Below are 15,160 nucleotides of genomic sequence, written 5' to 3'. Positions count from 1 at the left end.
AGTGCATTTGTATGCAGGGTAGCCATCTCACGACTCATCCTAACTCATCCTAATATCCCCATCTCCTCAGACACGCCTGAGTCTAAATAGGAGTTTATTCTGGACAAACACACACACACTTACACACGCACACGGGCACCGACACGTATCCCTGTGAGTAGGTGCATGACTCAGCATCAGCCAGACCAATTACAAGTGCGACTGACAGACTGTGCTTAAAACACGACGCGCACAAACACACACACACACATACATGGCGCGCTAACAGCTTAGCTAACACCAGCCTTCACTAACCCTCTCAGCTGTGTGCTTCTCATGGTGGTGACTCATATCTATTCACTGGCACATGAAGTATACTATCCTACGCTAACAAGCATACGCTAACCTTATTGACCTGCTTGTTTCTCTCTCTTCTTCCCTCTGTATGATTCTTTTCTATTAACACAAAACACCAACATTTTAGCGGAAAACATGTTATTTGAATTTACCGAAGCGCATTTTGTGGAGTTTCGTGTCTTTGTCCAGTAGTTGTGTATTTTCCTACACATTGTACACAACAATGTTACCCTGAAATCATCCACAGCAGCATGAGCACACCCACATATGTGTTAAATAATGGTAAACGAATGGGTTATGAAATAAAACCATGCCTAATGGCTACGGTTCAGGGACCCTTGACCCTCTCCTGGGTGCTTAGGTCCCTAAGCTTGTGCCTGGTCGGCCCATTCGTTTAAAAGTGCGTGCACACTTGGGGCAGAGATTAGTGCACAAAAAAAGCATTCTCAATAATATCCAAAATTCAGGTATTTAATTAGGGGGATTATGGGATTATATATAGTAGTTAATGTCTTGATTAAATTATAGTCACCAGGAATCAAGTGTGTAATCAGCCAAAAAATGAACAATTTGTGATGGAATTGATCAGATGTAGGCAGCATAAGTCCTAAGGACAGGCTGACAACTTTTAATAGTAGTAGTATTAGTACCTACACTGTGCTGTACTTTCTCTGTTTTAACAGATTTAATTTTCATTTCAATATATGAAATGTCTTTTCAACAGATAAAAATGACCATTCAACTAAAAACATTAACACAATACACAGTTAGAACGACACTACTTACTAGCTCCTGCTTGTGTTATTTTTCTTTAGTGTTCATGTCATACAGTACAGATACATACTACTAAACTGATTTTATTTGCTCGTTTTGCATTGAATTGAGTTTTTTTTATTTAACCTAATTTGTCATATGAACTTTATGGGATAATTCATGCTAATAGTTTTCTTAAATATTTCTTTAGAGAAAAATATTTACGTTTAGTCTTACAGTTAAAGGAATGATTCACCCCCAAATTATAATTTATGTTTGAAATCAGTCCATGTTAAGTTAAATTTGTGAAGAAAACTTTTGCTGTTTCTCTTGCATGGCTCAGTGATTAGTGTTGGTTACCCTAATTACAGTAATATAATGTGTAAATGAATGGATTAAAATAATACTTCACACCCCAAAGGACTTTTTGTATATCAGTTTTTCACCTCATATTATGTTAGATTTGTGGGGTAAAACATTTTCCTGCATGCCTCCAAGATGAACAAAGATTTTTAAACCTGAGGAGATTCTTGATAAATTGAAGCTGGTGGAGTCCACAAACTCTCATACAACTCATGCAGTAAAATCTAAGTCTCATTTATCCAGTCTTTTACTCAGTACTTCCAAATAAACAGCACTTTCTGACAAGCAACTGCACTGACTCTTCAGATCCAGACTCCATTGACAAAAACATACATTTTACATTGCTGAACATGGGAGCTGCTGTTCTACCACTGCCTTAGTCAGTTAGTTTGTGTTATTGTGTCTTTGGTGAGTCCGGACTGACATTTCAAACCTCTTAAGTCACACAATAACACCTGTAAATGTAGAGCGCTGTTGCATGCCTATGATTTCAATTCATCAAAATTTTTACCATTTTCTTCATGAATTCGATGTAACGCAGGGTGAGTGATCCACATAGAAATGGTCGTTTGAAAGGTGAATTATGCCTTCAATGGATTTATTTATACAGTATATATCTGCAAAGAGGCTAACCAGCACTTTAATCATTGGGCCAACAATTACATGGGTCTGTAATGTTTCAAATGAAAAAAATATGTCAAAGTAGTCTTTGGTGTGTAATGTGTCTTAGAAACAATACCTACCTCTTATGTGCAGGTCAGTTATCCAGATTTTCAATAAATACAGGGAATAGAGATACAAAAAACAATACAGAAAATACTTATTACCATCAACGATGCGCAGAAAAAGTGTGTATGTGTGGTACAATGTAGGTAAACCTATAGAGGGATATTAGAAGGTCTTAAATGAAGTCCTTTTTTTCCCTTCTGTCTTTCAGCGAGGTGCGGACACACTGCGAGCAGACACGACAGACAGGTGAGTCTGTGTTTGTGGTTGTTCGTGGCTCCACCACATGCTTGTGATTGACAGAAGGAGCTGTAACAGTCGTTTGTGGTCACATTCAATCCTGTCTGTCGTCTTGCAGGTACTCCGGCTCGGGAAGCTCAGGAGCAGCCTCCATGAGGAAGGTAGGAGAACACACAGTGCCACGGGGCTGACTGTGCGTCTCTTAAAGGTTCTGTAAATCTAAGGGGGTTTATTTACTTGATTTTTTTTAATAATGCCGCTTTTCCGGTAGAGTTTGATTCTGACTCAAACTGCATTTTAATGAAGCAGCAGAGTCTTTCGACAGCGAGAACACATCCGCTGTTACATGGAGCTCGACTGTGTTCAAATAATAGCTAAACACGCAGGCACACAAGAATAGGAGAGATACCTGAGATGAAACCCATTCAGGACCGTAATAATTAAATAAAAGATAACGGTCGGATGAGGTAAATTGGTTTCCATATTTAGGTTACTGTGACACAGGAAGCTGTCTTAGTCATTAGCCCTCGCCTCTCCTCCAAAGCACTATGAGTTGTAGCATACAATGAGTCAGCTTGACTATGAACCAATATTTATTTGGCTTTGTTACCTAGATGAATAGTCAAAAAGTTTGTTTAGCTATTTTTATAGCAACGTAGCCTACTCACATTAGCGTCTTTGAGATGCATTAGATTATGTACAATTCATGTGTTTTTAGAAGACAAAATCTTATTTAACGTGAGACTATGTTACTTTGAAAAAACAAATAAAACACTCTTTCCCTTGCACATGAGAAGTCTAATTCATAAGCAATAAAAGGCACCCTTCAGTTCATTTCAATACAATCAGGGGAAAATTCACAAAGAACAGATTGCAGCCAGTGATACCACCATGAATTGCACATCACTTGCAGCCACCATCTGCCCCGTCTCTGATTCACAAAAGATATTGCGCCAATGATATTACAGTGCAAGCACACCCAGAAAATTTTGCAGCTGAGTGCAAGTTGCCTTTTTTTTTTTTGCATCTGATTACAATTATCCATGTGACAAAGTATAAATGTTGCATTTGCACTGAGAGCACAATAGGCAGAACAATGACAGAGAAAAGAAAACTAAAATTTTCAGGCCGTGAGCTGCAGGTCCTTACCAACACTGGGGCGCAGAAGTATTTCTCAAAACTTCAAGCAAGGAATTAAAATGTGACTGAGAGAAACCATATTTGGGATTTAATATAATACAATCCATCAGTGCACTTCAGTTCCAACTAACTAGGGTTGTCAACCATCCCATAAAACATGGAGCCATCCCGTATTTGGAAACTAAAAGACGTGTTTCATATTGAACTGATACAGGGAGACCTTTGTTCCATATTTTTTTAGTATCAATTAAGCGTAAATCTACGAGGGAGAAACATTACAGATTAGACTATCTAAGACAGGGCGATATGTGTAAGATAGACGGAAACCCTATTATCTGTCATCCCTCGGCCTGTCTGCCGTGTCATGTTCCACTGCTCAAACAGAAAATGTGTTGTGAGTCACAACCATAGACTGTATATAAAGATGGTCGATGCATCTCCACTTATTCCCACTGTAGAAAAATGAAGCCAAACGACGGAAACCGTTCTTTGTTGTGTACTTAGTTTCCAGTTTGGTCCATGTCCCATTCACCAACATTAAGGGAGCTGACTTTATGACCTGCCACCAGGGGGTGATCAAGATGTTTTGGCTTCACTTTGTCATGTTGTCCATTTTTATGTACTGGTATGACCAGGAGCTTATGATTGCTAATGCTAGCTAATGTTAGCGTTCTTCAGATTTAAAGTTAAAGCTGTATAACAGGGATACTCAACTTGCTTCTTGCAAAATGACATGAGGCCAGGGTCCAGTCGCAACAGCGCCATACACATTGCTCAGGTTTTAGGGTATTTCTTGGATTTCATTGTGTTTCTAGGATTGTTAGGACCTCAGGGGCTTAGCTAAGACCTCTGTCAGGGGTTATGGGGGATCCCCAATAGGTACTTTTTTTTTTTTAAATAAACAAGCTCTTTTTTGTTGCTGGCACCCTTTATATATACTAAACATACAAAAACAATTCCAAGTGTAAATCACTTTGCTTTTAATGTGAATTAAAAAATGGTTGTGGGGCCACCCAGCATTCTATCAGGGGCCAGATTTGGCCCGCCGGCTGTAATTTGAGTATCACTGCTGTATAAGAGTAGACATTAGTAGTAGACATTGTATAAGAGTAGACTGAGTTAGTGACTATATGACTCTTTTGCTGCACTACATTTTATCAATAAACATCCGCACAAGTAGCTGTTTTTCAGGAAAGTCAAGCTGTTAGCAAGGCTAAAGACAGCAGAGAAATTAGCCTACGATCAACATAGAATTAGGCCACAGTGGGTTGGTTTCATCACCAGCGCCTTTTGATACAGTATGAGAAAAAGTTTCTGAACTAGGTACTGAAAATCTGAGTCACCTTCAACTTCTTGGTACTGAAATCTTTCTGATGCTTTTCAGTGTTTTGAAATGACTAAAAGTAGCAGCTAAGGTGATGCAGCTCAGTGTGGTTTTAGTCTCTGTGGCAGGCAGCTTTCATTTCTCCATCACAGGTTGTAGGTCACTTCCTGGCTGTAGCAGTTTTAGTATTGTGATCCCTCTGTGCCTGTAATCCTCTCTGCTGTGCGCCGGATAAAATAAAAATAAGCGAAACATGGAGAGTGAACTCACTGCAACCTCTCTACGTGCATCAACACCAACCTAGATATATTTTTGTGCTAACATGTTTTTTCTCTCTCCCCTCTAGTCTTTCCATTACACCTCTCTCAGAACGAAAACCAAAAAGAGAAGTAAAGGTACACACACTTGTGCATTTTTTTCATTCGTCTTGCATGATCTTTACAGTTCTGCCACAGTGTATGTATGTTAGTGTTGGTACCTCCAGAAAAAGGGAACCTTTTACCCCTAAAAGTGTGGCTGAATCGAACTGTCTGAACTCCAAACTAAGCCTGGCAGACTTTCAGCGCTGTGACTGACATGTGCACTGTGGTGTGTGACTGTGAGAGGGTGACAGGGCTTGAAATATCAAAAGGAGAGTTGAGACAGGCTTGCTGATATAACACATTGCTGTGTATGAAAATGTGCATGAAAAGTCCAGATGCACAGATAAAAAGTATTGCACACACAGGTGCAATAACAGTGCTCTTGCAAAATAGAAAATTTACATTTACAGACACCTGCCACACCTGACTGATCGTCACTGATGTTAAACTCTAGCTGTGCAGATGTGCAATAACACTGCGTGTTGATTTTTTCATTTGAAAAGTCTGACTATTAGCTACTGCAGACTTAAAGAGTCTAGACATTTGGATTTGGCCTGTTAGTGCCAGACTGGAACCACTCAATACATGGCTACACTTATACTTTACTTATGAAAATCACTTTCAGTATTAACATCCTTTTTTCCTCTCTCGCAGGTTCCCTTACTAGTGCCAGTCGAAGGAGAATTTCCTGTAAGGACCTGGGCCATGGTGACTGTGAGGGCTGGCTGTGGAAGAAGAAAGATGCTAAAGGTTACTTCACCCAGAAATGGAGGAAGTACTGGTTTATCCTCAAAGAGTCCTGCCTCTACTGGTACACCAACCAAAATGTAAGGAACAACATTCAACTGTCATAATGTCCTAAATCTCTTTGTCAGACTCTATTTTTCATCCGCATCCCTTTCTCTCCCTACATCTTCATTCAAGTTGTTCAAACTATTTTATTGACAAAATAAAATTATAATAATAATTTTATTTATATGCCACTTTCCAATTTTAAGATATGTCAAACAGCATTGAGTCCATACATAAAATGATGGAGGTGCAACTGCAACCTAAAAACTAAAAATATATATTAATAAGTAAATTCTGATAAGAAAAGTAAGCTTATATGAAGCAGGTAAAATTGAAATTGATGCACAATGGTCAGATATAACAGTTTCAACAACAACAAAAAAAAAATCAGGGAATTAAAGGGACACTCCAACAATTTTACACAAAATAGTCAGTCTCCTCGTCATGGAGACTATTGCTTGATGAGTAAAAACACCTGTAAAATGTCTTCTGTAGCGGTCAGTTTTCTAAAGGATGAGAAAATAGAGTTATCTTGATTTATGTTGGAGACTTTAAATATTTGAAAGCAAATCTGCGCTATAAAGTGGGGACACTGACTGCAAACAAAGGCTGTATTTAACATCTCTAATAAAAGGTGAAAGTGACTTGCATTATTGGAATAGTAGGATCCAGTGCTTTTGGAGCTTGACTACGGACTAAAAAGCACAATATTTTAGCCGCTACTGCTTCAGTTTTTTTTTGTTTGTCTCCCAACTTTTATAAAAGCGTTATACTAAATAGTGTGCCCCTTTAAATACAGATTAATTTTTTTAAAAGATATTTTTTGGGTGTTTTTGCCTCTAATTGAAAGAACAGCATGAGGGGGAAATGAGGAGAGAGAGAGAATGATGTGCAGCGAGGGGCTGAGGCTGGAATCGAACCCATGACTGCTGCAGCAAGGACACAGCCTCTATACATGGGGCACCTGCTCTATCCACTGAGCCACCAGGCGCCCCAAATACAGATTAATTTTAAGAATATTAAAATCTTATATCCAAACATTGTTACATAAAATATACAGTGTAATTGCAATGTAGTTACAATTACAGTTATTAAAAGAAATAAAGAATGAATAATGTAATAAAATAAATATTTAGTTTTGCATGTTATCAGAAACTTTTTTGCTAGTTGCTTTGACTGTCAAGGAATCTCTTGATCGATTAATCGTTTGTTCTTTAGCAGTGGTTTTCAACTGACGCGGTCATGTGGTCCAGATTTCTCATTCGTCATTGGTTCAAGGTCCACACATAAGATAAATAACCACATACTCAGTTTTATTTCACAAAATGTAAACACCACATTGGCTAATAACACAAAGAAATAAAACACATTGCAAGCATAAAACAAAAAGGTTCTTCTAGAAGTTCTTTGCCAGAAATCCACTGTTACTTTAAAATAAATTTGTTTTTTACACGCTGATAATTTCAAAAGTTACTTTTGGTCCATTCAGAATGAACCTGTGACCCACTTTTAGATGTGACCCTGCAGTTGGGAATCACTTTTCTATAAGACATCGAAAAGGAGGAAAAAATATCCATTTCAATTCAAAGAGCCCTAGATGACCTCATCAAGTATTTTGCTTTATCAGACCAACAATCCAAAAACCAATAATATTTGATTTAATGTAATGTAAGACAAGCAAAGCAATTGATTCTCACATTTGTGAAGCTGGAGCCATTAAAGCATTTTTGCTTTACGGTTTAGTTACAGAGTAATTTTCTGTCAATTGACTGATTAATAGACCAATCAATGCAACTCGGTTAATTCAAGAACTATCATTACAGGGTTCTTGCAGCTTAAGGCAAGGAAGATTTAATACTTTTTAAGACTTTTAATGCCACTTGGAATTGAGATTAAAATAAAAACATGACTTTTGAAAAGAAAATGTTGAAATGTTGAAAAGACTATCCTTATTAGAGTGAAACAAATGGAAGACAATGAACATATAATATTATCAGAAAAGTATCTACTCGGTTTACCAACAGAAGTGGGAAATATCTGTTTTTTCAATTTTTGGTTGATTTTCTGGGCGATTTTGTGACTCAATCTACATTCTACCACTTTTACAGTGCCACCAAAAAAAAAAACCCTCATAAAATCTTAGAGCATATTTAAGTCATTTAAAAGATTAATTTAAGTTTTAATTTAATTTTAAGTCAATTTAATACCAATTAAGGCCTTATTTTTAGATTGATTAGTTCCATGCCTTTGAAACCTTTTAAGGATCTGTTGTGGGAACCTGATATTAAAATGTGTCGGATTATAAAAAAAAGACATAAAAATGAACTGTAAATGTGATAGTTTTTTTTTATAACTCGATTTTCTAGACAGGATCGTCATATCTCATCTTTTCCATGTCAAGTGGTGAAAGGAGCCAACACAAACAACATATGCCGTTTTCATATGCTTGAAGAGCATAACACTGTCCAAAATAAAATTGCGATATCAGTATGTATGACATTTTGTTCTCTGTGTTGATGATGTACCACCACTCTCCATCTGTCTCTGCCTGCAGGATGAGAAGGCTGAGGGCTTCATCAGCCTCCCCGAGTTCAGAATAGACCGAGCCATAGAGTGCAGACGGAAATTGTGAGTGTCCCTCACATGTCGCCGAAATTACTAATCAAGCACATTTGCTCTCACCCACACAGCATGAACAGCACACACACCTATGGCGCGTACACCAAAACACTAATCAGTCTTCTTCTCCCCGACCGACTGCAGCGCCTTCAAAGCCTGTCATCCCAAAATCAAGAGCTTCTTCTTCGCCACAGATTGTCTTGAGGAAATGAACAGGTGAGTAAGTGAGTGGGTGTTTGTGTCTCAATGTGGACAACAGTCAGATGCCGGGGAGGGGGGGGTCACGTGTCCTTTCATGAATATTTTATCTGAGTAAACCAAGTTTACACAAGGCAACAGCCCACACAACACTGTGCATGAATAAGGCATGAACCCAGCCCTCTGTTGTTAAATGTAGAACTCTGTGTGTGTGTGTGTGTGTGTGTGTGTAAATGTTTGTGTGTCACGTGTGTGCTCGTGTGAGAGGGAGATGGCAGTGATACTTGCAGGAGTGCTATCTGATGAGCTCTAATTATCCACACCTCTCCTCAATGACATGGGGAGATAATTGGGGGAGAGTAATTAACCAGCTATATTTGACTTCCATACTGCGCTCGGAGGTGCGTGTGTGAAAGCATGTGAAAGGTGTTGGTATAGTCATCAGAAAAATGGCTTAATGTGCTGGGAGAATTTATCATGGCTTTTTTGTGCACTTACATGTGGATTTTTTTGAGCTTCCAGAGCAGGGGCGGAGCCAGACTTGTAAACAGATGGGGCTCAACCCAAACTGAGGGGGAGGGGGGTCAGGGGGCATGCTCCCCTGGCGAGATTTTATTCTCAGTTTACAGAAGCTATATGCACTATTTTTCAAGCCATTTAACATGACAGAATGCCTAGATTCTGAAACAAAACCAATGTTAAAGATAACTAATACTTACTTCTGTCACCCAAAAATAGTCAAAAATTTACATAACATTGGTAAGGTAGGCATTAAGGCCCTGACACACCAAGCCAATAGTCAGTCATTTGCCTATCTTGGGACGACTGCAATCGTCCGTGGCCTCTGCATCTTAAATCAGCGGCGGCAGTGAAGCCCAGCACTGTGATTGGCTTTTCAGCTTAGCACACAAGAAGAGAGATGGAAGTGAATATAACGTAAAAAAAAAAAGCTAAAGTCAAGAGGGAGGGAGGTCTAAAGGTCTTAGGTTTTTTTTCTGTTTTGAATCACGATGACAGGCAACCGCCTTCTGCTGGTATGGAGGGGTATTTCCTCTCAGGCAAGTGCAGAGCATACGTGCTTGTTGCCAGCTGGAGTGTTCTTGTGCAACTTGTTGGCCGAGACATGGCTACTTGAGGTGATACAGCTGGGGACTTTAATCCCCGCTAGTTCTCTGATGTTGACTTGGTGTGTCACAGCCTTTAACAGCATTACTAGTCCTGGAACCTAGTTTTGTTAGACTGTGCTGAAGTAGAGTTCACAGAAACATTGATACACTGTTTGCAGTTGCAGTAGAAAAATTCTGTAGAAAACAGTCCTGTCCCACCGTAAAATACTAAACTCAGAGCAGGGATAAAATAGCCTAACAACTTAATTTACACTCTGGTTTCTCCGGTCAAAATATGGGTAAAATTTCTGAGTCCCTGAAAAGGTTCCTGGGAGAAAAAAACCCCAGCTACAACTAAGAGCACAAAATAGCTCATATCTGCAGACAGATAATCGAAAGCCACCCCAAAGATTGAATTCAAGGAAAAGGCAAAGAAGATGATCAAAAGTGACTGAGATAACTTGTTCCAAATTTTTCCTTATTCACTGAAAATCCCATAAAAAGATTAAAATGCAATGCATTACTGGAACTGGAACGTTTCTCTCACTAGTACTGTTTGATTTCCTTACCCTGCCTCAAGCTCCCTTAGCCCACTTCTTCCTTATAAAGAAATAAATCTTTAGAAATGGCTCACAAGTACATAGTTTTATTAGTACATAGTTGTTGTTGTTGTTTTAGCAAACATTACACAAACAGAAGAAAATAATGCCTTTTCCTTTAGACTATTTTCAGTCATAGATTAATAAACATTTGAAGTGCTAATAAGTATCCCTGGCAGCTGAACTATTTATGTCAGTTCAACTCAAAAACTACAGTGCCCATGTTCATGTTCATGAAGCAACATGTTCACCAGTGCAACAGTGGCTCACTGATGTGTGTTTAATAATCTTTGGACAATGACGGCGCTCCATGGCCCAGAGGAGTAAGACAAACTATGTCTTACAATGTGTTTATAACATGTTTTTATTAAACAAGGCCAAAGTTTTAAGTAATGAGGTAAACTTATGTATAAGTAATTAAGTGGCTAGCAATTAAAATTGGCCAATGACAAATATCATTACATGGTCATCTGCTCCAGGCACGCTACTGCAAGTGTTTACATCACATAAACTGCTACATGTAGCTACATGCTAATGCTAGGGAAATATGTAATCTTGGTTGCAGCTGGTGTCAGTTTCATTGATTGCCAATTATTTTGATAAACTAACTAATGATTTTCATTTATTTAGGTGGTGTTTTCTATTTGCTTTTTTATTTTAAGTTTTAGGAGTGTTTTGTTTTTTTTATGATTTTGAGGTTTTGGTTGTTTTGCTATTTATTTAAATCATTTGGGTTTTTTTTCTATTTTTAATCATTTTAAGTTTTTCGGGTGTGTGTCTTTTTTATTGTTTTTTAAAGATTTTTCTGCATTGTGTTCTTTTACTTTTCATACTTCAAGTACATTTTCCTCATTATGCTTACTTACGTCTACTTCAGTACCATTTTCAATACTAGACTTTTTCTTGTAACACAGTATTTTCACAGGTTGGCTTCAGTACTTTTACTTAAGTAAAGAATCTGGACACTTCCACCACCACTGCCTTTAATCTTTATGTGGAAATTACTTATTGTAGAATAAACGTCTTCGTATGACACGTTTCCTGTTCCTCATGCACAGACTGGCCTCTATTCTTAGTAGCGACCTTATTACTAGGTGTCAGTAGAGAGTCACAGGACAAGCCGGGATCTGACAGAGGGATGAGAAGAGGTCAGGAAGCACAGATGTCGGGAAAGAACACCGTTAGAGACTCTCTGCAGAGAGAGACAGGACAGAGGATTGTCACTTCTCTCTTTCTGCATCCATCTCTTTAATTATCTCGATGCTTTTCTCTCCTCATCGGGGGGAAGGAGTCCGTCAGACAGATATCAACTGTGAAGAGACACCGCTTAAATTATTTAAAGTCAAAGTTTTTTATTCATCACCTACCATTTACCCAGTATAACCCATCCTTTCCCCTCCTCCACTGCTCCTGTTTTCATCCATCCTCTGCTGCCTTTCTGTCATCCCTCACCTTTCCTCTTTTTCCTTTCCATGTTTTCTCCAGGTGGATGAACCGGCTAGGACTGGCTGCTATTGGTTACACACCAGATGACAAGGTGCCACGCCCTGATGAAGGTGAGACAGATTCACTTGACTAGACTTTACTCTTTCATCCATGATATGCTAACATGCACACGTGTCTCTGTTTCTATCCCAATTTCAGACTACTGGAGTGAGAGTGATCAAGACGAGGTGGATGGCTCGATGACGCTCAAACAGGAGGGACCCTCATCCCTCTGTGATACTTATCACCGCACACCATCAGTAAGTACACACGCACACACGCACATACTCAACAATTTCCTTGCAGGGTTTCATTCTGATGGAATATTTCATTCCTAAAAGCCCCACAGTTTTCTGAGCTGCATAGAGCGAGGCTCTCAACATTAATAAAACATCAGAGTGTGAGAGTATCTGGTTTAGTAAGCAGCCTAGACCATCACTCGTCTGTGTTCTGCTGCCAGAACTACTTCACAGTCTGACCTCTAGGTGGCGACAATTTCTCATGACATCCCTGAAAGATAATGTAAAGCTGTGTTTCCATCAAAAGCTTTCAGTGTAGTACTTTTGGAACCAAAGTAACACCCATGAAGAGGTACCTAGACCCTAGATCTTTTTGGCGTTTCCACAAAGACAGTACTCTTACATCTGGGCGGGCTGGTGTCACAGCTCCGTCCAGCAGGACTTGCTGTATTTCCTTATTCACCAGTGATACAGAGTGAAGTCCGCACCTCTTGTATATACAGAAGGGGGCTGCAGGATGGAGAAAGAGTCTCTCTCAATGGGATTTAGCGAGTTTGTGCATTGACTCCTTGTCAGGCAAGAGCAGGGGTTTAGTGCTGCCGAAGCGCACTGAACAACGCTCCACAGCGTTTTTTTCTCCAAGTGATGATTAGAATATACTGTTCACACAATCTGGTCGCAATCAATTTACAATTTTTAAACTTTTGAAGACTGACTCATTACTAAAAAAGTAAATCATCCAAGAGAGACATTAAAACAGATGGAGTGGTCAAAGTTGTCATGTTAAAAAAGGGTCCCCTTGGTCATGAAATTCCTAGAAAAGGTATGAAATTAGAAAAACTGTTTTTAAGGCCTGGAAATGTTTTGGAATTAATAGAAAGTTTACTAAAAGTTTTGAATATGTATTGTTCAAAATATGTTCATAAATATCCCAAAACATGTCAAACATTATGCAAAATATGTTGCATTTAGAATCCAGCACTGCGCTGTATGATAGTCAATTAGATCTTTAGTTATGTAACCTTCAAAAGAGGCCTTGCCTTGATGTTTTGCAAAGTACCCATTTTTGCCAGTCTGGCCTTTTTGGCATATGAAGCTGGTCCGGGAATGTCTAATTTGCGAGTAAAAATAACAAGCTCTAGCAGTTTGCTTATTCACAAATACCCAGGAAGTACGTATTTTTATTCCTACCCCTCTTAAAATTCTTATATAATTGGGTAAAATATAACGGAAAAGTTTGGAAAAGCATTAGTAAAAATGCGTGGGAACCCTGATGATACTAACCCTACTGTGTTGGAATAATCACGTTCTCATCTCGTGCATTGAGAACATTAAAAGTAAACATTCCACCTTAAAACTTGTTGGAAGTCGACCCAGTGAATTACATCTTTTTTTCTCAGTCTTCAGCTGCTGCTAGAGGCTGCACAGAGTGTTGATCCTTTACTGACCAATCAATGGACTGCAGCGTTTCTAGTTCCTCCTTTTAGTAGTGTATCTGGATGCGAGGTACCCCAAGCAGAAGAGTGACCAAAAATGGGGATGGTTCCAAAGGTACCCTCCACAACTTTTCACACAAAAAAAACGTGTACTGAAACGACCTGCTGGTGAAAACGCCCCATCATAGACTTTTACTCGGAGGGTGGTTTAGTGGCGTTGGTGCCACATTTTCCCAGCTGAGTCATGCAACAGTCATATCAGTCATCTGCCATCTCATTGCTTTTTTGCTCTCATCTTTTGTTCTCTTTATATTCTTCTGTCCTTCTTTCTTCTCCTTCCTCGCACACTTCCTCCCTGTCCTTGTTTTGCGGGTCACATTTTCCTTGTATCTGTGCTCACCTTTCACCTCTCTGTCGACTTCCATCTGTCCTTCCTCACTCCTCTGCATACTGACCAACCTGTCCGCCTCACAAACCCTCGGCCCTTCAGGCTAACTTCCTTCACAGTTATGACCAGTTGCCCCGCTCCGTTAGCTCCATGAGCCTTATGCGCTCCACTCCGTCTCCACTCCCTCCATCAATGAGTGCCTCCACATCCCCCATCCCTCCACAGATGGTCTCTTCCACCTCCCCTCTCCCTCTCCAGGTCAATTCTTCTAGCCCCTTCCCGGAGCCCAAGCACGGTCGACACTTCTCCAGCGAGTCCACACACTCCCACTCCTCTGCAGAGGACCAGCGCGGAGACATGGGCATGGGCACGGGCACAGGCAGCACCAGTACCCACTCATCTGGCTGCCGCTCCTCCCACCGTGAGCGCCGCTCCTGGCAGGACCTCATTGAGACCCCTCTGACGAGCGCAGGGCTGCACTTCCTCCAGACAGCTCCAGGGGAGAGCGAGTACGGAGGCCTAATGGGTAGCATGGCTGGAGAGATGGGGCTATACGGAGGGTTGGGCAGACAGGGCATGTCCCCGGAGAGACGCAGGCAGGCCACGCTGCCCGTACGGAGACACCACGCCGCAGAGAGGGACAGGGAGAGGGACGGGCCCTTCCCTCTGGAGCGAGGTCCACACACACACAGCCACACACACCGGCGCTCTCATAAGCAGCGCAGCCAGAGTCTGCCCAGGAACAGGGACCCCATGCCAGGAAAGCTGTTACACACATCGGCTCATATGGAGGAGAGAAGTGAGGACGAGGAGGCAGAGGGGCAGGCAGCAGATATGCTGGAGGGTGATGAGGGTAAGGAAATGACATACAATCTGTTTCATAGAAGAAGAGCAGCATTTTTACGCACAAACACTAAAAAGCACATGAAAAAGTCCTCGGAGGTACAAACTTAAGAGTAGCTAATATGTCAAAAATGTTGTGTTAAAGAGTGAATTATCTCTCAATAAAACCAGTGATACATAAACATGGGCCTGGGCAGGTGATGTTACACAG

The 15,160-nt window shown here is 40.2% G+C and overlaps 1 protein-coding gene across 8 annotated transcripts in view; it reads left to right on the top strand.

The window, feature by feature from the left end:
• The window catches only part of LOC121947993 (connector enhancer of kinase suppressor of ras 2), an 80,389-nt gene that overhangs the window by 60,155 nt on the left and 5,074 nt on the right, over positions 1 to 15,160 (top strand). For 5 of the 8 annotated variants that reach the window (XM_088081319.1, XM_088081321.1, XM_088081318.1 and 2 more), the window contains 9 exons: positions 2,390 to 2,427; positions 2,537 to 2,579; positions 5,229 to 5,277; positions 5,899 to 6,071; positions 8,591 to 8,664; positions 8,800 to 8,871; positions 12,044 to 12,114; positions 12,203 to 12,303; positions 14,209 to 14,959. In XM_088081319.1, the coding sequence (XP_087937445.1) occupies positions 2,390 to 2,427; positions 2,537 to 2,579; positions 5,229 to 5,277; positions 5,899 to 6,071; positions 8,591 to 8,664; positions 8,800 to 8,871; positions 12,044 to 12,114; positions 12,203 to 12,303; positions 14,209 to 14,959 (1,372 nt within the window). The remainder of the gene's footprint in view (positions 1 to 2,389; positions 2,428 to 2,536; positions 2,580 to 5,228; positions 5,278 to 5,898; positions 6,072 to 8,590; positions 8,665 to 8,799; positions 8,872 to 12,043; positions 12,115 to 12,202; positions 12,304 to 14,208; positions 14,960 to 15,160) is intronic. The other 3 variants (XM_088081320.1, XM_088081322.1, XM_088081323.1) reach the window with 1 other exon arrangement.

The sequence above is a fragment of the Plectropomus leopardus genome, chromosome 8 (genome assembly GCF_026936395.1).
Source record: "Plectropomus leopardus strain MGB_pleo_1.0 chromosome 8, ASM2693639v1, whole genome shotgun sequence".
NCBI classification, from domain to species: Eukaryota; Metazoa; Chordata; class Actinopteri; order Perciformes; family Serranidae; genus Plectropomus; species Plectropomus leopardus.
Note: the sequence above shows the minus strand (reverse complement) of the source record. Positions and strands in the feature narration are given on the sequence as shown.